The sequence below is a fragment of the Pinus tabuliformis genome, chromosome Q (assembly GCF_031772625.1).
Source record: "Pinus tabuliformis cultivar Carrire ecotype Pingquan chromosome Q, CPIR1, whole genome shotgun sequence".
Classification (NCBI taxonomy): Eukaryota; Viridiplantae; Streptophyta; class Pinopsida; order Pinales; family Pinaceae; genus Pinus; species Pinus tabuliformis.
In genome coordinates, this window is record NC_142296.1 from 828829330 (window position 1) to 828857237 (window position 27908).

The 27908-nt window shown below is 38.8% G+C and overlaps 1 protein-coding gene across 1 annotated transcript; it reads left to right on the forward strand.

Moving 5' to 3' along the window:
- Positions 1 to 24593: 24593 nt before the first annotated feature.
- Positions 24594 to 27095, forward strand: LOC149222179 (uncharacterized). Its single transcript, XM_089385301.1, has one exon. It carries the CDS (start codon positions 24915 to 24917, stop codon positions 26829 to 26831), a length of 1917 nt encoding a protein of 638 aa, XP_089241427.1. The 5' UTR covers positions 24594 to 24914; the 3' UTR covers positions 26832 to 27095.
- Positions 27096 to 27908: the final 813 nt, after the last annotated feature.

Consider the following 27908-nt stretch of genomic DNA (forward strand, 5'->3'; position numbering starts at 1 on the left):
AGCTGCATTGTTGGATTGTACTAAGAGCAGGATAGTTGGAGAGCTGATGCTTTGTGTAATCTGAACATATTTCCACTTGTATGATAATACAAAGATCGGGGTTTTTAGCTGAGGCTTTCCCCAGAGTATTCTTCTGTGTTCATGTGTGATTGCTTTCTCATTCTCAGTTATATGTGTTCTATTTGATCTTGCTCATAATTGGTTAAGCTTCCACAAGTTTGTTATAGAAGTAGATCTTGTATTTTGCTTTAGTGTATTGCATTATCGGGTGATCTACAGTGAAATTTCTACATGGTATTAGAGCAAAGTTGATCAAAGCGAAGAACAATATACAAAGAAGGGGGAAGTTCGAAGTTTCAAGTTCCTGATTATAGAATTCAAATTCTCATCACATCTCAAATTTCCCCAATGGCGTTCAACAGTTTAAGACTCGAGTATGCCCTTGATGGCAGCTTGAATTATATAGCCTGGAAGGATGACATGGAAGTAGTATTAGAGGACAACGGTCTAAAGGACTTCATTGATCAAGAAGTCCCCAAGCCGGCAGCAGTTAATGCTACAGAATTGGCGGAATGGAAGAAATGTGTGGCTAGAGCGAGGAGAATCCTCCTGGAGGGAGTTCGATACCACATTGTCTCGAGCCTCCATGCGAAGGAGACACCATTTTCGATGTGGAAAACATTGAAAGATCTATATCAGAACATCAACAATCAGAGGAAGCTGGCGCTGAAAGACAAGCTTCGGAAAATCAAGTGTGAAAAGGGCGACACGATCTCTACATATCTGAAAAATTTCACCACCTGTAGCGATGAGCTTGGAAGTGTAGGGATCACGACAACCGATGATGACATGGTGAGGCTAGCTCTCCTCGGTCTTCCTAAGAGCTGGCATAGCTACCAAGACTCGGTAAGTGGAAGAGAGAAACTGCCATATTGGGAACAACTTTGGTTGGATCTGATGCAGGAGGAGATAAGAAGAAGCACCATAGATGGATCTTCATCAAAGCAAGATGATGAAGAAAATCTTGCCTTAGCAAGCAAGGAAAGGAAAGGGAAAGGGAAGGCATCCCATCCCAAATCCGGTTCTTCTCATGGTGGGAAGAAGTTTGACAAATCGAAAGTGTGATGCTTTCATTGTCATGAGATGGGCCATTATGCTACGAATTGTCCATAGAATAAATCCAAGAAGGGATCCTCGAAGGGATCAAATGGTGGGGCACTGGCCTCACAGTTTGAGTTGGATTTCTCTCTCATCGCATGCATGGTTTCATCCATGGTGGGATGTGTTTGGTACCTGGACAGTGGAGCCTCTTTCCACATGTCGGAAAACAAGAATCTTTTCAGTACCTTGGAGGAGAAGGATCTCTAGATGCGGATCCAGATGGGCGATGATGGAAAGTACCGTGTTTCAGGTTAAGGTACGGTTGTGTTTCAAAGGGAGCATGGAACTCCTCTCACCCTGACTGATGTAAAGTATGTACCGGGTCTGAAGAAGAATCTTGTGTTTGTCACTATGCTAGAAGACAAAGGCTATGATGTAGTCTTTAGTAAAGGGAAGGTATTCTTGAGGCATATCGGTACTGGAAAGACAAAGAGGATTTGGATTCAAGTAAAGAATCTCTACAAGCTGGAGGTAGACGACTGTGTTGCATTGAGTTCCAAAGCGGAGGTGGTGCAAAGCCAAGATGTTGGTGAGCTATGGCATAGAAGATTGGGCCACTTGCACCATGGGGCCTTTAAGATCATGCAACAGATTTCTACCGGACTTCCCAAGGGAAAACTGGAGCATACTGATACATGCATAGGTTGTACCTTGGGTAATTATGCGAAATCTTCCTTTTAGGATCGAGACAGTAGAGTTGGAGCAATCCTAGAGCGAGTTCACACAGATGTTTGTGGACCATTCTCTACAGCCTCCACCGCTAAACAAAGGTACTATGTTATTTTTATTGATGATTTTTCTCGTAGATGCTGGATCTACTTTATGCAAAAGAAGGATCAAACCTTCTTGAGGTTTTGTGAGTTTAAAGCCTTGGCAAAGAAAGAATCTGGAAAGAAAATAAAAGCCTTGTGTAGCGACAATGGTGGAGAGTATGTCTCCCAATAGTTTAAGGACTTCTGCGCTGCAGAAGGAATTAAACAGGAGTTGACGACACCCCATAACCCATATCAGAATGGGGTCGCCGAAAGGAAGAACAGATCGATTGTGGGAGCAGCTCGAGCGATGTTGCATGACCAAAGCCTACCACTTCATTTGTGGGAGGAGGCATGCAATACAGTAGTATACTTGCAAAACAGAAGCTCGCATCATATACTAGGAATGAAGACACCTATGGAGGCCTTTTTCGATAGGCGACCAGATGTGAGTCACTTCAAGATCTTTGGATCATCGGTTTATTGCCATGTGACCAAAGATGCCTAAAAGAAGCTAGATCCAACAGCTGAGTTGGGGATACTTGTGGGGTACACTGATACACCCCACAACTATTGGGTGTACTTGCTTACCAGTCAGAGGAAAGTGGTACACAGAGATCTGAAGTTCGATGAGTAGAAAGCCATGCGATTATCACTTGAGAGGGAACTCAAGTTGCATGCAGAGGAGGAACTTTCAGTTCCTAAGGAGGAGGAGCCTTAGATTGATGCAGAGTAGCCACATGCAAAGGATCCGGGAGTGGAGACATCCACTCATGCTGAGTCTTCCAGAGATGGGCGAAAACGCTCAAGGGAAGCTAACAGGTTGATGATGGATGCGCGAGAGAATGTGGGACAACCATCTTCTCAGCGTAGATAGAGGAGGTCACCCGAGCGGTACACTGGTTACATGGCCCTGGTTGGGGAGTGTGTAGAGTCCGAACCTTCTTCATTCGAGGAGGCAGTGCAACAACCAGTCTGGGTTGATGAAATGGTAGGGGATTATGACTCTATCATTTGGAACAGTGTGTGGGATGTTGTCCCAAGACCTCAGGACAAGTCAATGGTGAGTTCCAGATAGCTTTATAAGGTAAAGCAGGTAGCTGATGGCAGTGTTGAGAAACATAAGGCAAGGTTTGTTGCCCGTGGTTTCTCATAGGTCGAGGGGATCGACTACGATGAAACCTTTGCTCCTGTAGCAAGGTACTCACCTATTAGATTGATGTTGGCACTATCAACTTAGATGGGTTGGAAGATCCATCAGATGGATGTGAAGACCGCGTTCCTCAATGGGAAGATTGAGGAAGAGGTGTACATTGAGCAGCCGAAAGGTTTTGAGACCTTTGATCGTGAGTTGCATGTGTGCCAACTCAAGAGGGCTTTGTATGGGTTGAAGTAAGCACCTTGTGCTTGGTACACTAGGATCGACAACTATTTCACCAGGTTGGGCTTCACCAAGAGTGAAGCAGATGCGAACCTCTACCACATCATGGTAGAAGGTAAGCCATTGATCATTGTTATTTATGCGGATGATCTAATTTTGACAGGTGATGATCAGTTGATCAAGTCTTGCAAGGAGGACCTTGCAAGAGAGTTCGAGATGAAAGACATGGGTCTTATGCACTATGTTGAGCTAATTTATTGACTAAACTAACACAAGTATTTAATTATCAATCCGGGTTTGTAAAACTTGGAGGCAAATCCACAGTATATGGACATTATATATAATCAAGTTTAGAAGATAAAATTCGAAGATTTAAAGAAGTACATATTACAAATATAAACTTATTTTAACCATTTCTAATTCATTTATGTAATATATGAGGCAAGAGGCTCCTAACTTATGAGAACCAGGTTGTCCTTCCCTACAATACTACTTTCATGAAGATAAATCTAAGAGCACTAATTAACAATGGTTTATGATGCAGAAGATGTAGAAGAAGATGCTCCTAACTAAGGAGGTCCAGATTGTCCTTCTTCACAATCCTACTATATCACAATCACCATTGCTTCAAACCAAAAATGCAGAAATAACTTCAAATGAGAAATGGAGAATGAAATTCAGTTTTAGTTCAAGATCAAATAGAAGGGGAATTTAACTTAAATTCCTTTGTGTCCCTTCATATGTAGATTAGAATTAAACCAATATTCATTCAGAAATCATCACACATCTAAATATATTTGAAACAAAAATTAGTCTATGAAAACTATGAAAATTGAACCAAGAAGTGTACTTAGCTTGGTGTGGGGGCCCTCCACCCTTGCCTTGCACACTTGAAGAAATCTCAGCTACAACAACTTTAGTAAATCAACCAAGCATGAACAACAATTTTTTTTTTTTGACAAAGTCGTCTACTTGTGTATTATAAAACTGCTGTTCAGAAGTCTATTACAAAAAAGGGAAAGTTCCGAGAGCTGAGATTCAAAATTGGGTGCGCAGACCCATAGTTCTCAAAGCTTCTCTTGATTACACATAAAGCTAAAAACCAACGGCTATATTGCCTGACAAACGATCCTCCTAGCCAACTAAATTTGCAGTGCATAAGTATTATGGAGAGTGCTGTGTGACCGAGTCATCCGGGAGGGGTTCCCTCCTGCTTACTCTAGTTGAGGCTTCTGCTTGCTGACTTTCAGTGAGGGTGCGGAGATGATCTATTACAGCTTCCATATGGATGCAGCGGTCCTTTAGATCTTCGATCTCTTTCTTCCTCTTCTCCAGCTTTTTGCGCTTGGAGTTTCTGTCCGCGTGGAAATCCTCAGTCAGCTCTTTCACTTGCTTCTTCAGGGCGTTGATCATGACTACATGTGCTTTGCACATATGACACTCCCTGTTGTTAAAAATGTTGTCCATAGGGTTCCTGGGCTGCTGCTGATTGGCAGGCTGGTTGTTCTGTTCCGCCATCGTGTTTGGAGCAATTTCTACCTTGCCTCGAGGAAATGCAGGAGAGTTGGGAGGCGTAAACTTTGTATTGCTGAGCTGCTTTGTTGGAGCAAAATGGAACGCGGAGCTCTGATGCTGATTGAGGTCGCTGCTGAGAACACAAACCCGAGTATTAGCACTGATAAAAACACAAATATGAGGAGATTTGTTTACCCTGATCAGAAGGATGTCGACTGAGTTCCAACACGGATAGTTCTTCTTCAATCGATGCTTGGTGTTTGAGCGAGCAGTGTGAGCAGCTGAGAGGGGCTCGGGGGTTCTATTAGCTCCAATACTAGTCTTGCAGCCTTGTAGGAGGCCTTCTAGTCGCTGTCCCCGACACCAAATAGCACTTCGCCTCTGTCTGAGATTACCATGTGTTGTGGAGGCCCTGAGGGGCTTGCTGAGATTTATAAAGGCGAAGCGGGCTTGCTCACGCTCGTGACAATGGGTGATGAATCTGGTCTTGTCTGTCATGAGTTCCGCTGAGGTGATATTTCCCCGTCCTTGAGATCTGAAGCCAGCATGGGCGTGATCCCGCCCTCTGAAATTTCCTGAGGTGTGCAATGATGAGACCCTGTTTATTCCAGCGTTTCTCGAATCCTGAGGCCGGTACCTTGTCCTATTTCCCCAGCTTCGACAGTCGAGAGGGATTTGGATTGCAGAGGATCGCGTTTGCGCAGGCCAACAGTCTTGTTGAGAATGCCTGAGGTGACTTCTGGTCTGATGCATAGGGATAGGAAGCTGACTATGGGATATCCTTGTCATAGATTTCATTGTTCTCCTTAACCTTACCCGTGGGTCTTCTCGTGGCCTTATTGGCCAACTCATCTGCTGCCGAATTGAAGTTTTTGAGGACGTGCTTATAGGTTACTTTGTTCATGCCCCTGGTTTGATCCATTATTCTTTCTTTTATTCTGTTCAGGGCATATTGATTGAAGTTTTTCCCAGTATTCATGGCTGCTATGAGAATTGCAGAATCCCCTAACACTAGAAGGTCGTAAATGCCCAACTTCAAGGCAATGGAGGTCCCCAATAGGAGGCTATATGCTTCGGCTTTATTGTTCGACATAGTACCCAAACTCCATTCATAGGTAGCTATCGTTCTCCCTTGAGGGTCCCTGATTACTCCCCCTGCTCCAGCTCTGCCTGGATTGTTTTTTGAGGCCCCGTCAAAGTGGAGTGTAAACCTCTTTTGCTTTTGAATCCATTTATTGACTTCCTCTTTTGTCCCTCTGAGTTTCCAATCCTTCTGCCCTGTTCCTTTTGTTGGTTTGCTGTTTGTTTTTATCTTGTAGTTGAATCTTCGGACCCATTCCTTCGCCTTCTCATCAGTGTAGTCCGGGTCAGCTTGATGGATCCCATTAGCTTCTATAGTTTCTGTTATGAGCGCAATTGTTTTTACCATGATGCTTGAGACACTGGGTTTTTTGTCTTTGAATATACTTTCATTCCTAGCTAGCCATATTTGCCAGCAGAGATTAGAAGGGATGCTGGTCCATAGTCTCTTGGCGAGGGTCATGTTCTTGTTTGCATAAGGGAAGAGTTTCCCCCAGCCTTTCTGAAGGAGGTAGACCTGATTGGGCAGATCCCCTGTCTCAAGAGGTCTGGTTATGAGTTTCCAGCAGGACGAAGCAATTGGGCACTCTATGAAGAGATGATTGATGTTTTCCTCCGCCTTCCTGCACATAAAGCAAATTGAAGGCCCCTGAATACCCTTTTTTCTCAAATTTTCTGCTGTTAGGATTTTGCCATGGAGCAAGGTCCAATTTAAAAGTTTGATCTTCGGAAGGCTTTCGATTTTCCAAGCTGCCTTGTAGGGTTGCCAATTGTTGGGTGTTGCTTGATTTTGTAGCTCCTTGTAACCTTCCTTGACTGTATAATGACCTCCAGTTGGATCCCATATGTAACTATCCTCTTTTACTCTGCTTGAAGGGGCTGCTCCTGCCAATGAGAGCTTTAGGTCTTTCCATAGTTCATCTAATTCTTCAGGGAGGTGCATAACTTTCCATCCTTTCCAGCTGTTTTGATCCCAAAGTGAGATGTCAAAGAGGGTTTTAAGATTTGCTTCAGACATCCACTGTTGCAGCGGCCTCAGATTGATTGATTTTTCCTTGGCTTCCAGACCCATTATTCTATCTCTCCATATGCTGATATGTTTCCCATTACCTGGAACTTTAGAGATATGAGACTTGAGGAGAGGCAAGGTTTTTTTGATCAATTTCCAGACAGGGGTGCATTGCCTTTCGGTGATTGCATCAGAGAGAATGTTGCTATTGCTCCCACTCAGATATTTCTTTTTGAGAACCTCTGCCCACCAGGATCCCTTCTCAATTAAGATTCTCCAGATTAGTTTAAATCCCATTGCCAAGTTTGCCAATCTGGGAACTCTGATTCCTAGTCCACCTTTTTCTATGGGAAGGATGACCTTTTCCCATTTTACTAGACTGAATTTTTTTGTTTCTTGCTTTCCTCCCTTCCAGAGGAAGCTTCGAAGGATCAGCTCCATATGCTTGTGAATGCTTGATGGGGCGAGGGTTATGGCAAATTGGTAGATAGGGAGGGCTGAAAGGATTGATTTGATAAGGATTGTTCTACCCGCCAGATTGAGCCAATGCATCCCCCATCCCTGAAGTTTCCCTCTCAGCTTCTCAATAAGTTTGACCCAAACTTCACTTTTGATTGTCTCTTTGGCCAAAGGCAGTCCTAGATACATAAAGTGTGACCAGCTTGATTGAGCTGGGATTTCCATAATTATAGAGATCCTTTGGGTTATGTATCTAGGAACGTTCCAGGTATAAATCTTGCATTTGTTGTTGTTTAATTTGCCCCCCGAGGCTTGAAGGAAGAGGTCAAGGATGACTTTGAATCTCCTGGCCATAAGGCTTGAAGCACCGCCTATTAGCAGAGTGTCATCTGCAAATAGGGAATGATTGATCCCTTTAGCTCCCCGGATGATGTCCACTCCTGTTATTTCCTTTAACCTTCGCTTATTTTCCAAGTGCAAACTTAGTGTTTCTGCCATGATGATATAGAGGAAGGGGGAGAGAGGGCAGCCTTGCCTCAAGCCTCTAGTGCTCTTGAAGGCTCTGCAAGGCCTACCATTGATTAAAGGAGCTGTCCAATTTTGGGAGACACATTCCATAACCCTGTTAATGAAATGCTCTGAAACCCCGAATTTTGCAAGCACAGTCCTCAAGAATGTGTGGTTTACCCTGTCAAAGGCGTTCGCCATATCCAGCTTAATTATCATGCCTTTCTCCTTTCTAGCTATACTGCTGTGAATCGCCTCTTGAACCAGAATTACATTATCAGTTATGTGTCTCTTGGGGAGGAATCCTCCTTGGTTATCCGAGATGACTGAGGGAAGGATTTTTTTCAGCCTACTTGCCAGAATCTTTGAGATGATTTTATATGAGACATTGCATAAAGAGATAGGTCTGAACCTATCAAAAGATTGAGGGTTGGGCTCTTTTGGGATTAGAGCAAGGAACGAGGATTTGACACTGCTGCCCATTTTGCTTTTTGAGTGGAAATTTCTCACCATTCTAAGGAAGTCTTTCTTGATGATATCCCAGTGAGTTTTGTAGAAGCTCACCGTGAAACCATCCGGCCCGGGAGCTTTGTCAAGAGGCATGCTATTGATTGACCACTCAACCTCCTCTATGGATATTTCTTTGTCCAATTCGCTGTTTTGGGCTTCTGAAATCCTCCTCTCAATGATGTTAGTGAAATCTGTATTTTCCTGATAATGAGGTTCAGCTGTGAGCAGAGATTGAAAGTGGGTTGAAGCAGCCTCCTTAATTTCCTCTTTCTCCGTTATCTCTTTCCCTTCAAACATTATCTTGTCTATGTTATTCCCAGCTCTCCTTACTTTGAGACAGTTGTGGAAGAACGTGGTGTTTTTATCCCCAGAATTGAGCCAGAGGCATCTTGACTTTTGCCTTAGCTCTTCCTCTTCTTTACGATGCTGGATGTACAGTGCTTTGTACATCTCCCCTTCTTTCTTTTGGTCTTCTTCCGTTTCTTGGACTGCCTCTTTTTCCTGATTCCATTGCTCCAAATTTCTTTGCAATTCATTTTTTTCCATCCTTTCCTCCTTCGCGTGGTTCCTTGCCAAATTTTTTATGGCATTCCTTAGTAATTTGATCTTCGATTCCCAAACGAAGTGTGGGGAGCCTGTTATCTCTGACCTCCAGATTTCTTTTATCAAGGCTTTGAAGTCCTCGCTGGCATCCCAGACTTTATTGTATTTGAATGGTAGCGGACCCAAATCTTCCTCTTTGTCTAGGTACAGCGCCACGGGTTTGTGATCAGAAATGAATCCCTGAATGATTGTGCTGCGAATCCTTTGAAAGTTTGCAGCTGCTCGCTCCTGAATGAGAATTCTATCAAGTCTTTCTTTGATATTGTTCCTGCCTGTCCTTTTGTTTGACCATGTGTACTGACCATTTTGGGGAGGAATGTCTAAAAACTTGTGAGTTTGAATGATATCCTCCAGTTTTTCTCTGAATGGATCAATGTAAAACTTCCCTCCTAGTTTTTCCTCTGCATTCCTTATTAAGTTCATGTCTCCTCCTAGAAAGATCTTCCTCCCTTGGGTAGTCTCAATATCTGCTGTCAAAGTTTCCCAACAAGTAGCTTTGTCTCTGAAATGAGGTGGAGCATACACGTTATAGATTGTGTATTCCTCCTTCATATCTGAGCTTTGCATATCAATTCTAATCCACCATCTGTTTTGTTTGTTGCTTATGAGATTCCAGTTGCTTTTTTTCCATATTACTCCTATGCCTCCTGAGGCTCCTATGGCGCTCGTGGCTATTCCTTCATACTTTCTATTTTTTGTCATGCTGTTTTGGAATTCTTGGTCACTGATTTTGGTCTCCTGGAGTAGGAGGAAGTCTGGTTGTTCTGCTTTGATAAGGTCTCGGACTGCATTTGTTTTCAGGGAGGAGCCCATCCCCCTACAGTTCCAAGAGACCAAAATCATCATTTACCTGATTTGTTGTGAGTCCCGCTTTTCTCCTTCATCTTCTCGCCACTTCCCTTGTTTTTGTCCAGGTATGTGTCTATTGGTTGCTGAGTCCCTGTGGTCATTTCTTTGGCTGCATTCTCATCTCTTATTTCCTTGTTCGATTTTCTTCCTACTTTCCTTGGTGGATCCGTGGCTGCAATGTTTTCCTTTGTTTTATTTCTTGTTAGGATCCTTTCCACTGTTTGAGGAGGGGAAGCCTGGAGGGGGGAAGAGGGGGAGATTCTGGGGCCCTTGGGGGATGGAGGGGGAGATGAGGGTTCCTCTGCAGCTAAGGATTCAAAGGGATTGGAGGATGAGGGGATGGGGTGGCCCGGGCTTGCAGGATAGGTGGAGAGGGTAGGAGCATCAGAGGGGGGCACAGCTGATTCGGGGGGAGGGTTTGACTTCTTTTTTTCCCTGACTATTTCCCATGCTTCCTCAGTGGATTCATTATTGTTCTTATCTTCTGATCTAGATTTAGAGCACCTATTAGCAAAATGACCGTACTCATGACATACCTTACACTTGAAGGGGAGCTGCTCGTAGTCCACCTGCTGAATGTGCGTCCACTGGTCCACTCTGAGCTTGATTGCCTCTGGTAATCCTTTGCCCAAATCTACTTCAACACAGATCCTTGCGCATGCATGCATATTCTCCTTTGGCTCCGATCTGTCCACGTATTTCCCTATTGCGTTTCCGATTGCTCGGACGGATTCATCAGCCCAGCAGTGAAGCGGAAGATGTGGGAGGCGAACCCAGACAGGGACTGCATTGGGAACGTCCATTTCTGGGTCGAAATCAGGGGTCCAGCGGTTGAGATAAAGGCCTCTAGTGTCCATGAAGTATGGTCCATTCCTAAAGATAAGGTTGCGGTCCTCCACTGATTCAAAGAGGAAGGTAAAGAAGCCTCTTCCACAAAACCTTATTGCGATTTTTCCCTGAACCATGGCATTCCAGTTTCTTTCCACCCAGCGTTGCACCGTTCGAGGGGAGGGCCATAACCCCGTGAACTGTCCAACCAGGCCGCGTTCAGCCAAGGCCACAGCGGATCTCCTTGGAAGAGCTGGGGGAAGAGGGACTTCCGGGATTTCGTCAAGCTTCTTGACAAATTTAGAGGCAGTAGGCCTAATCCTTTCTGAGTTATTCTCTGGAATGAGGGTTGCAAAGGCTTTCTCCAGCTCAGCCTGCTCAAGAGAAGGAGGATCCATCGAGCCAGGGGCGCTCATCTGAAGGGGAGAAAAGGGAGGGAGGGCAGGAGGCCCTGAGAAGAGGGGGCAGCGATGAGCTACCCGCGGGTGCGGCGCAGTCAAGCGAAGACGGGGCAGGGGGCCCGAAAGGGAGAGACAGGAGGTCACAGGCGAAGGAGGCCCGCAGCAGGTGCTGCAGCCCAGCAGCAGAGCTGCCAAGCTCGGGCAAGGGAGATCAGGGCCGCGTCCAGGGGCGGGAGGTCGCCATTCGCTCAGCTCGAGTTGTTTTCCAAGTTATGAACAACAAATTGGAATGAAACAAGTTCTTCAAATTAGCTCCCAACTCCAATTATACAAAAGTTACATACAAATTCCATTACAAAAGCCATCAAAGTCTTGGCTTTATATAGAGGTTTAATGAAACAAACTAATCTATATTATCTCTAACACTCATATCTACTCATATCCACCTATCTAAGTCAAACTCATCCAATTCATCCCAAGAAATATGGTCAATCCCATAAAATCTCAAAACTGCCCCATTTCCTAGGGATTTTCTGGTGACTAGTCATGTTTGACCAGCCTTGACCGGGCCTAATAAAGCTTGTTCTGGCCGAACCAAGTGGAGTTAGCTTAGTCCTAGTTCCCAAGCTGCCCATCCATGCATCAAACTCGAGCCCAAGTGTCCTGCAAACATGTCATCCACATAGCTATTACGGGAAATTCTGATTCAGTCCAAAATTGCACTTGAAACTCAATTTTCATAAAAACTTCTAGAAATTGCAAAATTGAAATTAAACACCTGAATATGCATAAAATACATCAAAATGAGATGTATATGATGGAAAATGGATGGAAAATATAAGGATTAAGTAATTTTTCTTAAGAAAAAATAGACCAAAACTGAGGGCCAACATCTCCCCCTTGCTGATCTTTAAGCATGTCCTCATGCTTGTTTCTTCCTTTTGACCTTTTACTTCTATATGTTGACTGGCCTGCTAATGTAGATGTGGATCTGTCCCTTGAAGATGAAGCTACCTGTAAAAAGGATATCTATGCTTTCATCTACTTCTTCTCTTTTCTTGTGGATGACACTCTTTACCAATATATCATTCTGGATGAGCAGCTTCAGAGAAGACAACAAATAAAACTTGAATTTTATTCATGTCCCTCTCAAATCAACAATTTTAGTCAAAGGATCCAATATCCAGTTTCCCTTACATCTCACTAAAAGAAGCAAATTTTTTATGTCTAGGCATTCACTTTCAATTTAGCCACAGGTTTACCCACACAATCTGCAAAATTGGGGTTGAAAGAACCATAAAAATATCCCAAATAGAAATGAATTTGAGAAACCTATCCCTATGGAGCCTAATTAGGCTCGGTCTGAAGAAAACCCATGTTTTCGTTTTTCAAATTTCAGTTTCATTTGCCCAGAAAAAGCAATGAAAAATAGTAGCTTCTTAAAATTGAAATGCATTTCTGAGATTGAATGATCATTCAATTTGAAATCAATTTTTCTCTTCAAATGCTTCTCTAGTATCCTGCTTACCTATTTGTTGATGCCCTTGATAAAGAGATGAAACCAATCCTCAAAAATATGAACTTACTCCTTCTGCAGATATAAAATTTTGATATAGAAAGATTATAAAAACATAATAAACATGTTTTTATTAATCTTTTTCTTACATTCTATCCTCTGTTTCATCAAAATTTAAAAAAAAACTCCTTTGTCTCTGTCTTTGCAGCATCTCTGTTTTGTTCATTCAAACCAAATATCCATCTTTATACACACTTATGTAAGAAAGAAATTGAACTCTGTTTTGGAAAAGAAATATACAAAAAAACGAAATCATATCATAATTCCTCCTTTCAATTTTCGTTTTTCTTAACATATTCCTATGACATCAAACTAGAGTCACTTCTTCATTTCCTTATTGTTGAATTGAAGCCATTGTATGTGCACTCGTACCTTATTGTTTATACAATCAACATGCAGTAACCAATATACAACACTTCACTGCTTATAATCAACGAATTGCTTTTCACATTATAAACCCTGTACACTATTTTCATTGAGCATTTCCATTATGAAATCAAACTGAAATTCCTGTCACACTTGGCTGGCTATATGTTTTACAAAACTACACAAAATTCCTCATTTCATGCAATCAAAATTTATGAATAGACTTTGTTTTATTGACCAATTCTTTCATGCAATCAAACTGAAACTCGATTTTTTATCATACTGTTTCTTCATAAAAATGCATGGACAGGTGTAGTTTTTGGCTCAACAAACTACATGTTTTCAAAACTTCACTCAAACATTCATTAACGTGAAGCTAGTTCCTCGTGCATTATTTGTGAAAGAAAACTCATTGTGCAATTAATCTAAAGCCATGGCATCGTGAAAACAATCAATTTCAGTATGCAAACACTTCGTTTTAGATGAAAACTTGGCGATTTTATAAAATATACTTGACTGCTGTTAAAGAAGAGGCATGATTCCTCTCCTGTGTTTCATAACGTTTTCCACTGTTAAGCGCTCTTATTCGCTGACTGGTGGCATAGATTTTTAAATAAATAACAGACAATCCATATCTCCCGACTGGTGGCATAGATTTTTAAATAAATAACAGACAATCCATATCTCCCGATTGGTGGCATAGATTTTTAAATAAATAATAGACAGAAGTTCCGTGCTTTCATATCCTGGCGATCTTTAGAAAAATCCTGAGATTTCCTCATGAACCTCTGTTGCATTTATTAAAGAGAATCAAGATGTCGATCTTACCTTTGCTTACGAAATATCTCTCTCAGTCTATTCTGCTTGAGCTTACACATCAGCCAGATCTCTTGACTTATCCCTCAGTCATCTCCGCTTATTCTTCTTATCTCTCTAGCTCCTCTACGCTATATTTTACCTTCACTTCTTTTGTCAAAACGTTTTACTTCCCTCAAATGCTAGCCAATGGAATCTACTGTTTTCTTGAGCCTCTCAATGGCTGTGATGGCAATAAATTTACGGTTCTGAGCTTCAACAATGGTAGAGTTCTTCTTTGCTGAACGCACAGGGTTTATTTCTCTGTTGTTTTGACCGTTTCACTTATTTGGTTGTTGTCCTTTTGGTTGGAGCTGTGTATCATTATTTTTACCGTGTTGTCGACACCCTTTTGCATTCATATTTGTTATTATGACTTTAGCGCATGTTATATTTGATTTATTTGAAGCCGTCCTTCCATTCTGTCATGGCTTGACCTTATGAATACCAACTTATTATGCTGTGATTGCCGATATACCTTATGATTCATGGTTGTCTCTTCCAATCCGTTGTAGCTGTCCTGCAACCAACCCGCAATACTATCGTGGCTTATCCTTTGACTATCATATGTTTTGTTTGTTTTGATTTCCACGTTGTTGCATGAAGGATGGTTTTGTTTTGCACTTACACTACTACCTACAGCTGCTTGCATTCACCATTCTTCACTTTTCATTTTATTTCCATCATATGAACCCTACACTTCATAAATCATTTTGATTTAATGGCTTCCATAATGCGCATGTTTGCTATTTATTGAAATGTTATTAACCTTACCCTTTACCATATGCTTGATATCGTTGCATATTTCCATAAGGTTTGCCATCATATCGTATTCCATTTGCCATTATAACTGCACCTTATTGCATCATATCCTTATGCGATGATAAGGTTTAATCATTTCAATTTTGTTTGCTTGATGTTCCATATGTATTTCAATATATCTCTTAATTTTAAAATGACCATTTTGTAGGTCATGTTTAAAATTGTTTCCATAGGACTAATGTTTGCTTTATTTGTGCAGGTTCAAATTTTTGCACCCTTTTTAATCCTTTTTGCTTAGAGGAAAAGTACTTGGGGTTATGGAATGAATAGGATTAGGTATAGGGTAAATGTAGAATGTAAATGTTGGATGGACATAGGATAATGGGTATAGAATAATGGATATAGGATGAGGGTAATGTAATGAATATGAAATATGCATTCAGGTAGTAATCTCAATTTTAACAAGCTCTAAAAATTTCTACAAAAATTTGAATTTACAAGAGCAAGAGCACTTACTATTCTTGTACTTCCCTGATAGTATTGGATGAATGTTGCTGTTCTTTAACAATATAGGATGAAATTGTCTTGTTCGAATATTGCAGATAGATAGAAGCATAGAGCTTATTTCTGTCTTCTGTTCTAGCATCCTTCATTGATTCTGGTCCATTGATTGTTGATGTCGTTCAGGTCCCTCTGCAATTGATTCATAATAACTCAGGTCCCTTTTATCATGTACATTTTTATGCAATATATACATGTTTGTTTGCTAACATTTCAGGTCCCTACTGCCAACAATACAAGTCCCGTCATCAATTCAGCTGCACAACTAAGTTTCTTTTTTGCGAATCTTCCCCCCTTGCTGATGGGAAGACTTGTCCTCAAGTCTTGTTTATTCTGGAGGATGATTCCTGCAAACTCAAACTGAAGAAATGGGAAAACAAAATAGAGAATTCATATTGGCCAAGCAAGTTGGTTTTCCAATATGAATTCGAGTTTGTATTGTGCCACTTTCATGGATTTTCACAACCAAACTCCTTTTTTTTTTTTTTTCCTGAATGGAGGCGGGGTGTAATGGAGTAGGGAAGTATGAAAGCTTATGAAAATAGGTTATATTGAATTCATGATGTAGTAGTAAGTCTGGACTTCAACATGCTTGGTCATGGAGCTTAACATACAATATGGATGATAAACAATATGAATTCAAATCATGAACAAATGATGATGATCAAAATATGAATTCAATATGAAAGGCTTCTTTGAATATTGATGTGACTTGACATGGTACTGAACTTGACTGCTTCTTCTGATGATTATCTTCATGTCTTTTTGCCTTGATCTCGATCATGTTGTAGGGTTTGTTGGTGTTGTTGGTCAACATCTAAGAGCAAGCGTCAGGAGTTTGAGTTTAATTGAATGAACTCAACATCAAGGGAATTTTCACTTTGCTTTGACTTGAACATTTGTATTCATATTCTGGAATATGAATTTGACTTTGAAAATTACTTCATCCATGGAGTTCACTCCTTCATTCTTCCTATGACCTGCAAAAACATAACACTTGCCTGCAATACAACATTAGATGATGGAGGAAGAGAGGTGTACAGTCTCTCTTCTTCCAATAAACATGTAAATAATTACAAGCATTTCTTAGAAAACAAGTCCAAATATGATAGACAAACATAATGCATTTATTTACCCCTTGAGGAATGGTGGCCAGCCTAGACCTCCTAGCGGTATTTTGTTTACAATTTTTTTTTTTGATATCCTATTAGAGTGATTCCAAAGCCAAGTTGAAGCAGATTCATATGGCTACCTCCAGTATAAATAGGTTTTCAAAATGGTATAAAATGATATGGTAAAAATTATAAGGAGTGCCATGTTTGATAGAGCTGCCTGTTAATTTTTAACTAGACCAACATTCACTGTTTGAAGTGTAACTTCTTTGATAAAGATCAGATCAATGTAATTCCACTTGGAGATTATAGTAGATTCATTTTTTCATTTCCAATAGAAACAGGTTTTAAAAGTTCTTAGTCTTGATATCGCAAAATTGGTGATGAACAGACCTAGGGGGCAAAGTTTTACTACGCTGGTTTGAAGACATGCAGTCACTAACCGTGACATAATTTTTTCATTTCACCTCCAAATGGGATGATTCAAATTGTGTCTTATACTAGACTTGAATATATATCTCCCATATAGATAGGTTTTGAAAAGAAGATGATTTTGTATGTCAAATATTCTAATGAACAGTCAAGACCTAGAATTGTCACCATGCAGATGTTTCGACAAGCAATTAGTATTTCAAGAATAACTTTTTCATATGGTATCTGATTGAAGTGATTCAAATTGATTTGGAAACTAGATTCCAAGGGCTATCTTCCCTATGAATTTCAGATAAAAATGTTTCCATTAGACACCTCAAATATAGGTTGTACTAACTCTGTCCTCAATATTTCACTTGAGACCTAGTTTTGATTTTGATCACATTTTTATTTGTGATATAAATTGAGAACTTCAAAATGGATTCCAAAATTAGATTTCAAAAGATATGTAAAAAACCATGATTTAAGAATGATCCTATATGGTTACCCATAATAGGCTTGTTCTTACTGCATTTTGCCATGTAGTCCTTTCAAATGAATATTGCACAATGATTTGAAGAAATAGTTTGAAACAAATTTATTATGGAAGTCTTATTGTTAGTTAATTCTACTTGTTTATTTATTCTATTATATCCTATTCTATTTTAGAAAAATAATTCATTCCCTCAAGTATAAGAGAATTCCTAGTTCATCCATTTTCGTAACAAGATCATGAGTAAACTCATATACAAATTTGAAAAAAATACGTTAATGAATGTTTGGACATGACAACTTATTTGATCATAAAGATTTGATGAGAAAGAATGTTGAAGAATGGAATAGTGTTGTAACCTATTCTTTAACATCATTTTTTATATTTTGTCTTGCAAATGGATTTGGTAGTTATTTTTTTGATTTTATGTTTTTTTAGGGGGTTTTGTTTTGGAAACCTAATTTTAGGATCTCTATTTCTAGGCATAAAGAAACATAACTAAGAGAAATGTATACTAGCTAAATTTTTAGTGTTTTTATTTATCTTCTATTTGACTATGCTAATAATTGCCTCCCCGGCAACGACGCCAAAATGTTGGGCTAATTTATTGACTAAATTAACACAAGTATTTAATTATCAATTCGGGTTTGTAAAACTTGGAGGCAAATCCACAATATATGGACATTAGATATAATCAAGTTTAGAAGATAAAATTCGAAGATTTAAAGAAGTACATATTACAAATATAAACCTATTTTAACCATTTCTAATTCATTTATGTAATATATGAGGGAAGAGGCTCCTAACTTATGAGAACCAGGTTGTCCTTCCCTACAATACTACTTTCATGAAGATAAATCTAAGAGCACTAATTAACAATGGTTTATGATGCAGAAGATGTAGAAGAAGGTGCTCCTAACTAAGGAGGTCTAGATTGTCCTTCTTCACAATCCTACTATATCACAATCATCATTGCTTCAAACCATAAATGTAGAAATAACTTCAAATAAGAAATGGAGAATGAAATTCAGTTTTAGTTCAAGATCAAATAGAAGGGGAATTTAACTTAAATTCCTTTGTGTCCCTTCATATGTAGATTAGAATTAAACCAATATTCATTCAGCAATCATCACACATCTAAATACATTTGAAACAAAAACTAGTCTATGAAAACTATGAAAATTGAACCAAGAAGTGTACTTAGCTTGGTGTGGGGGCCCTCCACCCTTGCCTTGCACACTTGAAGAAATCTCAGCTACAACAACTCCAGTAAATCAACCAAACATGAACAACAAATTGGAATGAAACAAGTTTTTCAAATTAGCTCCCAACTCCAATTATACAAAAGTTACATACAAATTCCATTACAAAAGCCATCAAAGTCTTGGCTTTAAATAGAGGTTTAATGAAACAAACTGATCTATATTATCTCTAACACTCATATCTACTCATATCCACCTATCTAAGTTGAACTCATCCAATTCATCCCAAGAAATATGGTCAATCCCATAAAATCTCAAAACTGCCCCATTTCCTAGGGATTTTTTGGTGACTAGTCATGTTTGACTAGCCTTGACCGGGCCTGATAAAGCTTGTTCTGGCTGAACCAAGTGGAGTTAGCTTAGTCCTAGTTCCCAAGCTGTCCATCCATGCATCAAACTCGAGCCCAAGTGTCCTGCAAACATGTCATCCACATAGCTATTACAGGAAATTCTGATTCAGTCCAAAATTGCACTTGAAACTCAACTTTCATAAAAACTTCTAGAAATTGCAAAATTAAAATTAAACACCTGAATATGCATAAAATACATCAAAATGAGATGGATGTGATGGAAAATGGATGGAAAATATAAGGATTAAGTAATTTTTCTTAAGCAAAAATAGACCAAAACTGAGGGCCAACACACTACTTTCTAGGCATGGAGGTGTGGCAGAAAGATGGGGAAGTATTTGTGTCTCAAGGCAAGTATGCCAATGAGATACTCAGGCACTTTCACATGGAGAAGTGCAAGCCTATGCAGACTCCTCTAGCTAGGAACTGGAGGAAGGAGGATGCTACTTCAGGTGAGGTAGTAGCTGCTACTGTTTATCGACAGCTTGTGGGTTCACTTATGTCTCTAGTGAACACTCGACCAGACTTATGCTTTGCGGTGAACCAGCTGAGTCAAGCTATGGTTCATCCTACCAAGCTGTTTTGGAAGGCAACGAAGCATGTGCTGAGATACCTTAGAGGCAAATCTCAGTATGGATTGTGGTACAGATGGACAGAGGGAGTGAAGCTTCAGGGCTTCACAGATGCAGATTAGGCAGGGAGTCCATCAAACCGAAAGAGAACTTCTGGAGGAATCTTCAACCTTGGTTCAACGACAGTTTCCTGGTACAATAGGAAACAGAGGTTAGTTGCACTTAGCTCAGCAGAGGCTGAATACATGGCTGCCAGTCAGGCATCATGCGAGGCCATTTGGATGCAGAAGATTCTAGTGGGATTGTTTGGTCAAAGAATGGATCCAATTGTGATCTACTGCGATAATCAGAGTTGTATCAAACTCTCTGAGAATCCAGTTTTTCATGACAGGTCCAAGCACATTGATATCTAGTATCACCATCTTCGAGACTGTGTGGTCAAGAGGATCATGTTGTTGTTGTATGTTTCGACTAAGGAACAGGATGCAGATATTTTGACTAAGGCATTGTCAAAATGCAAGTTCGAGTTCCACAGAGATAGGATTTGGGTTATTGATAATCCCTTTCTTGTTGAGAGGGAGTGTTGAAAATACCAACAAGAAATGCTAAAAATAGAAGTGCTAAAATTAGCATTGCTATAAATAGCATTTCAGGATACATTCCAATTTTAGTTAGTCCCTAAACTAAAATTGAGAATTAAAATTCGAATTTGATCTTAGCAGCTGTTTGTAAAATAATTAATTAATTCATCTTGAGTTAATTAGTTGTATAAATCAAACATGAAGTCTATGTGAAGACATGCAACAATTTCTCCATTGATTGAGGAAGTTATCCCTTGATTAAAGGAGATCGGGATGAGTTGTACTTTGAGTTGTAATTAGTTAGCTCAATTAACTGAGTTAAGTCCAGTTAGATTAGTTCAAATAGTTTGTTGAACTAATTGTGAGTTCAATTAGTTAATGCATGCATGCATGTAACTGCTGCACTTCAGATAACTAAATATTCTCTCATAAATAACTCATGCATGTCAGTTCAGACAGAGACCCAGTTGAGATCAAATGATGGGACAATGTACTATCAGTTGCAGGAATATTCCATGGAGGGTATCTCTTGCATACAGAAGGAATTCATTCCTTGGAGATTGCACAATTACTTTTGGGTTTGATGGGTGCGTGACGAGGCCAATTCACACAGGTGGCAACATTGGACCCCAAGGAAAACTGCACAAGGAAATAAGAGGCTTGGAGGGCTAAGGGAAGGCATATCTTGTGTCTATTCAGTCTGTGAGCTGCATTGTTGGATTGTACTAAGAGCAGGATAGCTTGAGAGCTGATGCTTTGTGTAATCTGAACATATTTCCACTTGTATGATAATACAGAGATCAGGGTTTTTAGCTGAGGCTTTCCCCAGAGTATTCTTCTGTGTTCATGTGTGATTGCTTTCTCATTCTCAGTTATATGTGTTCTATTTGATCTTGCTCATAACCGATTAAGCTTTCGCAAGTTTGTTGTAGAAGTAGATCTTGTATTTTGCTTTAGTATATTGCATTATCAGGTGATCTACGATGAAATTTCTACACTTGCCTCCTAAATAATTATGGAGACCACTCAAATACTTGAGAAGTACATCTAGGTTCTCGGGAGACATTCCTAACACAAAGGCTTAGTTTTTGAATTTAGTGGTTTATCCTTGTACTGTCTTTACTTCTATTAGAAGTAATGCCAATCAATCAATTGGTCCTATTTGTACCCAATAGGGTATAACTGAGACTTAATGAGAGTTTTGAATGCCTCTCACTTAGTTACTAGGGGATCACCCTCTCACCTATGTGTCTTTTTGTGGCTTCCCCACCAAGTTTAGCCATGGCCCTCTAACTTCAATTGGGTAAATGATATATTTTTGTCTTCTCCTAGTTTATAAACATTGAAACATATTTCTAACTATCCAAATCACTAATTCAAATTAACATCATCAATCTCACCTTGATAGGGTTTGATATCCACTTTCACTTCCAATTCAATTTTTTTTTGGGAAGAGTATGATAGAATTTGTTCTTTCTTTCTTAGGGTCCTTTCTGTGTGTTGTTTATCTCTAAATTTCTTGTTTGAGTTAGTTTCTGAGTTGAAGGTAAAAAAACTCTTCAAAAGGTTCAAACTTGGTTTTTCGAGTTGCCATGAGAATTTTCTTGTTGCAAGAGATATTAGTGACTTATGTTTCCATCTTTGAAAATCTCTCCTCCAAATCACCCTTGGATTGTTACTCTAATAACCCACTATGGCTAGGATTTTAAGACTTATTTCTTATGTCAGCTCCTGAATCCTACAATTTCTCATAAAAACCTAAGAAAAATATCATGATACCATAATGTTTTGTAAAATACTATGGATATTCCATTGGAGTATTTCATCTCAACAAATTTTACAAGCTTCTGCAAATTCTTTGCTACACATCTTGTACTTAATAATTTGATTTAATATTACCAGCTTAGTGCAAAAAATATTGAAATATACTAAGAATGAAATAAAAGAAAGCTAAAATAGATACCACAACATCTACACAATGAACACAATATTTACTCTAGGAAATATGGGAAAACCTAACCAAAATATCAAGACTATGCCTTGCTCTTTTCTTCTTAGCGATATAATGCAAATACAAAGAAATGTGAACTCACTTTGGAGTTTCCATAAACATTGTGGCTTATATGGTTGATATATGGTCTTCTACTTCCTTTCGTTTGCTCTTGTCTCCTAATCCCTATCTTTTCTTTTCTTTGAAATAATTAATCAATACAACGAGAATGGAGCCCCTTTCTTTCCTAGTACATTAATACTTAACATGTCGTCAAAGATATTTAGGTTTAAGGTTAGGGTTTTTGCATGCCTCAATTCTCAACTTGGGTTATGGGTTTATACCCTCTATAATCTTCTTTAAAATCTAGACATGACTAGCTCCACATGTGCGAGTAATGGGAACAAACATGACATCCACTTAGTACCATGGTAGTCAACAACATAAGTCAACTTATGGGAGACATAAGTTTCTCATATGAATTTCAATTGATGTAATTCTTATGTTGATGGAAAGCTCTTGATTTGTAGAACAATGTTTACATGCTTAATTTTTTTTGCAAAATTTTCGCCCAAAAACAATCGTTTAATGCTTTAAATGGACTCCAAAAATTTCAACACCCTAAATCATGAAAGTATGGCCTACCTCTAAAATGGGCCCCACAAATGTTTAGCTCCAAACTTTTCCACCAAAAAAGAATGAAAATAGATGACAAATAATAAAGTTATCAATTTCACATCAATTGTAGTTTGAGACATCCTTGAAATAAGTGAAAGTAAAACCACAAATATCAAAATTATTGTAATTCTTTATATTTCATCCCATAGATCCTACAAGCTTGTGGACACAAATAATTTATTTTATTTCATTTTATTATATGATTAGAAGCGAAAAATTATTCTATATCCTCTTTCTCCATCTCAGGGTCTTGCAAAAAGTTGATTGTCCTTCGATTATTATCTTTTTCTAGAAATTTTCAATAACAATATGCTTAGAGTTCATACCATATTTTCATAGATGTCTTCTCCCTCTTCATAATAAGATGTTAGGCTCAAAATTGGGCTCAGTAATTACAAAAACACCCATAAGTCTTATGTTCCATTATGTAAAGTTTTAGTAAGAAACAAATAGAAAATCGAAGAAACATAATCATAAACATAAGGCCCAAGTAAAATCCAAAAATATAAAGAGAGAATTAATGTGCAAGGAATTCCCAACGTAGAGATTTGGCATTATAATATAAGATTATTACCAACATTGCATATATGGCAACTACAAGTTTTAGAGATCCCACAAGGCATTACACTAAAGTTAAAGCGAGGGAGGATGTTGTCAAGGCATTACACTAAAGTTAAAGCGAGGGAGGATGTTGTCATGTCAGTGGAGGGAATTCCCATTATTGTAATAAAGAAAGTCAAAGAAGATCCCATTATTGTAATAAAGAAAGTCAAAGAAGATCTATAAATATTTGTATAAAATCATCTCCTATTTATATACACAATGAAAATTGTCACATTCTCAAAACTCATAGGAAATTATTTTGTCCTTATCAAATTACGTTCCTTTAAATGAGCACACATTAATATAATCGTTATATGCAAATTGTAATTGCCATTAAAATGATGCACATTAATTACCATAGGGGTTGTAAACTAGCCCTGATCTCAACTCTTCCTAAATCTTCTTTCGTTAAGTCTTTTTCTAACTTGAAACTACATAACTCATCATTTTCAAAATAAGTTGACTTAATTATAAAACCACGTGATTAATACATGTTAAAAGTCTTCTTATCATAACTTAGTTATTTATGTACCTACCAATAAATTGAAAAAAAAAATGATACCAACTAATAGAAATTACAACCCTAAAGACTTGAAATACTTGAAAATAGATGTTATTTCTAATATGTTTTAAGTTATAAGTTTTTGTTAACCTATGCATTGTATGCTTATAAGATATATAATTTGCATGCTTATAAAATATATATAGTCTTTCGTCTAATCCGAAATGTGATTAATCCGAAAGACTTATTTCTACATTATGGATCACAAAAATCTTAGACCTAACATATATAGTCTTATATATAAATTGAGTTAAATTATAACACCAATATGATAAGTTGATTCTAATCATACTATTACTTAGAAATTATAATGTTTATAATATCAATATATAACCCTTTTTTTTCCAATTAATCATATTTATTATTTAATCCTTATAGGAAAATAAATTTATACTCTTCCAACTAATTAAACTCGTATTTTGAAAAAACACATGTTCCATACTGCATTTAGACAATTTTCAATGTGGAACTCAAGGTTCCCATATAACCTCAAACATCATGGGAGAACCAAAATAATAGGAGTGGTCTATAATGCGACTTTTTGGAGATTCCGGTGACAGAATCCAACGGAAGAAATTGAGATTAAATCTTGATTTGTTGCAGTTAAAATGGTTTTTTAACTGCATATTTGGATTCAGCACCCTGAAAAACCCCTGGGACGCTTTCATTGTGCACAAACTAGCTATCAAACTTGCGATTCCAATAAATTCCTACCGGATTTCAACCCGAAAAACCCGCAGAAAAAGCTTTCAAAAAATAAGGTTATAGACAACTGCAAAATAATATACTGAAACGATTGTAACCTGATGTCTCCCGTCTTTGCCGAAAACTGAATCCAATGATCAATATCTATGCCGTAAATCGTAGATTTAAAGTCTCCCTTGAACCCCCACATTTTAGTAGTCCAATGTGCAGTCATCCATCGATCCATCCCTCCAGGTGGATATGGTTCGATGAACAAAATTGGTTCATCGCTGTCGGTGAATGGAAATGCATGAATTGAATCACTCGGATAAGAATATGGAAGGATGTTGTCCGCAGTGACTCATCTGCGCATCTCCAACTACAGCAACGCTGATCTCAGAAATTGTCTGCAAGTTGCCTGAAAGAGCAAAAGCAATAGAAATGACGAGTCCTAACATATTCACGGCTGAATCAGGTCGATTCTTTTCACCCTTTTTAACTTTGCCTTCGTGTGCATCTCATTATCAGGTTTTGAATGGGCTTGCCAAGCAGACAACAAAACCCAACACCAGTTCCTCATCTTTTCTACATTTTAGCAATTTGGGCATGATAGACAGAACCCGTATGAAGAACCTAAGAAGGAGTAACCTTAATTCATCTCGGAGAGAATGGAGGATGAGGCCTGAGGTCTCTGCAGATACCACTGTACAGCACAAAGATTTAGTAGGTAGAATATGCAAAATCATCCATTTGGAAGATTGGGAAGATACGGAAGAATTCATGAAGTCAATAGCTAAGGACCTGAAGCCAGACGTGGTGTTGGAGGTGCTGAACCGGCAAACAGATGCTCTAAAGGCCCTCAGGTTCTTCCAGTGGATGGAGAAACAGAATGTCTATGAGCACCACACGGATGCCTATAGCACTGTTATTGAAATTCTGGGAAAAGCAAAGATGTTCAGTGAAATACAGGTTCTTTTGCAGCAGATGAGGAGCAGCGGATGTGAGATAAGTGTCACTATACTCAATAGCTTGATCAAGTTATATGGTATTGACTCCAAAATCAAAGAAGCTCTGGAGGTCTTTGACTTCATTAAGATTCAGGGGCACATGCCCCCCGTCTCTTCTTACAACGCGATCCTCAATGTCTTGGTAAACAACAAAAGACTTAACACGGCTGAAAATATGTTCACAGAGATGCGTGGCAATGGAGTTTGCCTGAATAAGGAGACTTATACCCATATGATTAAATGTAGGTGCCGGAAAGGCAATCTGGATGGTGCCATTAATTTGTTGGATGATATGATTCAAAACGGATACACAGTGGATGTGGTGAATTACACTTTCGTGATCTCTAGTCTGTGTCGGAGAGGAAGGATGGAGCAAGCCTCCGAATTTTTTGACAAAATGAAGAGGAATGGGTGTGAGCCAAGCATCGTGACTTACAATTCTATGATCATTGGTCTCTGTTTTGTTGGTAGAGTAGAAGAGGCCCTGGAGTGGTTGAGTATAATTAAAAGTAAGGGCTGTAAGCCAAATATTTATACTTACACCTTGCTAGTAGACAATTTCTGCAAACTAGGTAGATTAGATGAGGCTAAAGAGATTTTCAATGAAGCTTTAATGAGTGGAATAGAGCTAACTGTAGTGACCTATAATGCATTGGTCAATGGATATTGCAAGGGAGGGAAATTGGATGAAGCTCTCCTTCTCCTCGAAGAAATGACTGAGAATGACTGCATGCCTGACATAATTACATACACTACCATAATATATGGGCTAATAAAAGAGAACAAGATCTTAGAGGCTTTGAAGTTGCATGATCAGATGGCGGACAAGGGCTATGAACTATGTATGAAGACAATGATCACCCTATTCCGAAGACTCTGCAGGAATGCTTATGCCAAAGATGCAATTAGGTTATTTAGAAAAATGCAGAATAGGGGCCATCGGCATAATGCCCTTAACTACTATTTATTGATACATGCTCATGCTGCAGAAGGAGAGATAGATATGGCCCATACACTTTTTCATGAGATGCTGGGCAAGGGCTTATCCCCCGGTCTAATGACTTACAATACAATAATTAAGGGGTTTTGTAGACAGAAAAGATTAGGTGAGGCTACTAAGATGCTTGGCTTTATGGCTGAAAATGGCGTGGATCCAAATATTGTATCTTACAATATTTTGATTAAAGAACACCACAAGCTGGGCATGACAGAAGGTGCAAAACAGCTTTATTCAGCAGCCATAAAGAGAGGCGTGTTTCCTAGTAGAAAAGCAGAGCCTTGTTTTGAAGTTACTGTTCAGACACCAGAGATAAATGGTGAATCACTGGGGCTTTGGTGGATTGGTTTCTGAGTTTATCCTCCCAGCTTGTCCTTTCTTCCTGCCAGAGAGAAATCAATTTTATAAGCTCATGGATGATGATTCATGACAATAAACATAACAATGGAGAAGAAATGAGAATAGCCTGTAGCATAGTTTCAAAATGTCTTCACTTGTTTGATTGAATGGAGTTTCCTGGACAGGCCTTGCCAAACTGCACCGAAGTAGAGTTTCCTGCACAGGCCTTGACTACACTGTGCTGAAGTCTGATAGTGAAATTTCTACTTGAACAACCAATCTTATCTTTTTCCATTCTTTCCATTACTTTTCTACTTATCTTTTCTTATGATTTAGTTTTTTTATTGCTTCCATTTCTCAGAGTGGGGTGTTGTGCATTCTCCAGGCAAATTTTTTATAGCAGAATCTAAAGATCTGATACCATTTTGTGATGCTGAGGACAGACTGAAATTGTAGAAATTGATTGTTTATAGAGTGCGGCCACTCAATTCATGGTATAATGCACGATTCACAAAGTGCGATTTATATGATGTATGTAAAAGATTATAATGTGTACTCTACAAATCAGATAAAATGGTTTTTAAAATGGAAACTCTAACTCATGATTGTAAAGAGGTGATAAGAATCTGATAGTTGGTCTTCAAGCTGAAGCACAACTTCACAATTGTGTAGCAATAGTTCTGATGATGGGAGTAGTAAATTAATGAATGCTCGCTGTTCAGTCCCTTATTCAAGTTTGTTGAATCTATTCGATTTACTAAATTGATGGGTTCTAGAATAGATAAGTAGAAAGAGATCTGTATTTTCTGTTGAACATACTGGCTGGCAACTGGTCTTTTTTGTTCTCGGTTTACTTCACCATTAGGTAATTTCTGAGTTCTTATGAGAAGGCACTGAATCTTTGTGATGTTATGGCACTAGAAGGTAAGAAAAACGTTGTTCTCATTTATGAGAAATATCGTTAAATGATATGATGTTGTTTTGTACATGTTTATAAATCTATTGGTGCTTGCTCATATACCAGAAAACAGGACTTCGAAAAATATCATGAAAGTGGGACTAGATATCATAGGGCATGTTTTTTATTTTTAT

Bases quoted from the DNA above. Each gene is read 5' to 3' on its own strand.
- LOC149222179 (XM_089385301.1), top strand. From the start codon at position 24,915: ATGACGAGTCCTAACATATTCACGGCTGAATCAGGTCGATTCTTTTCA.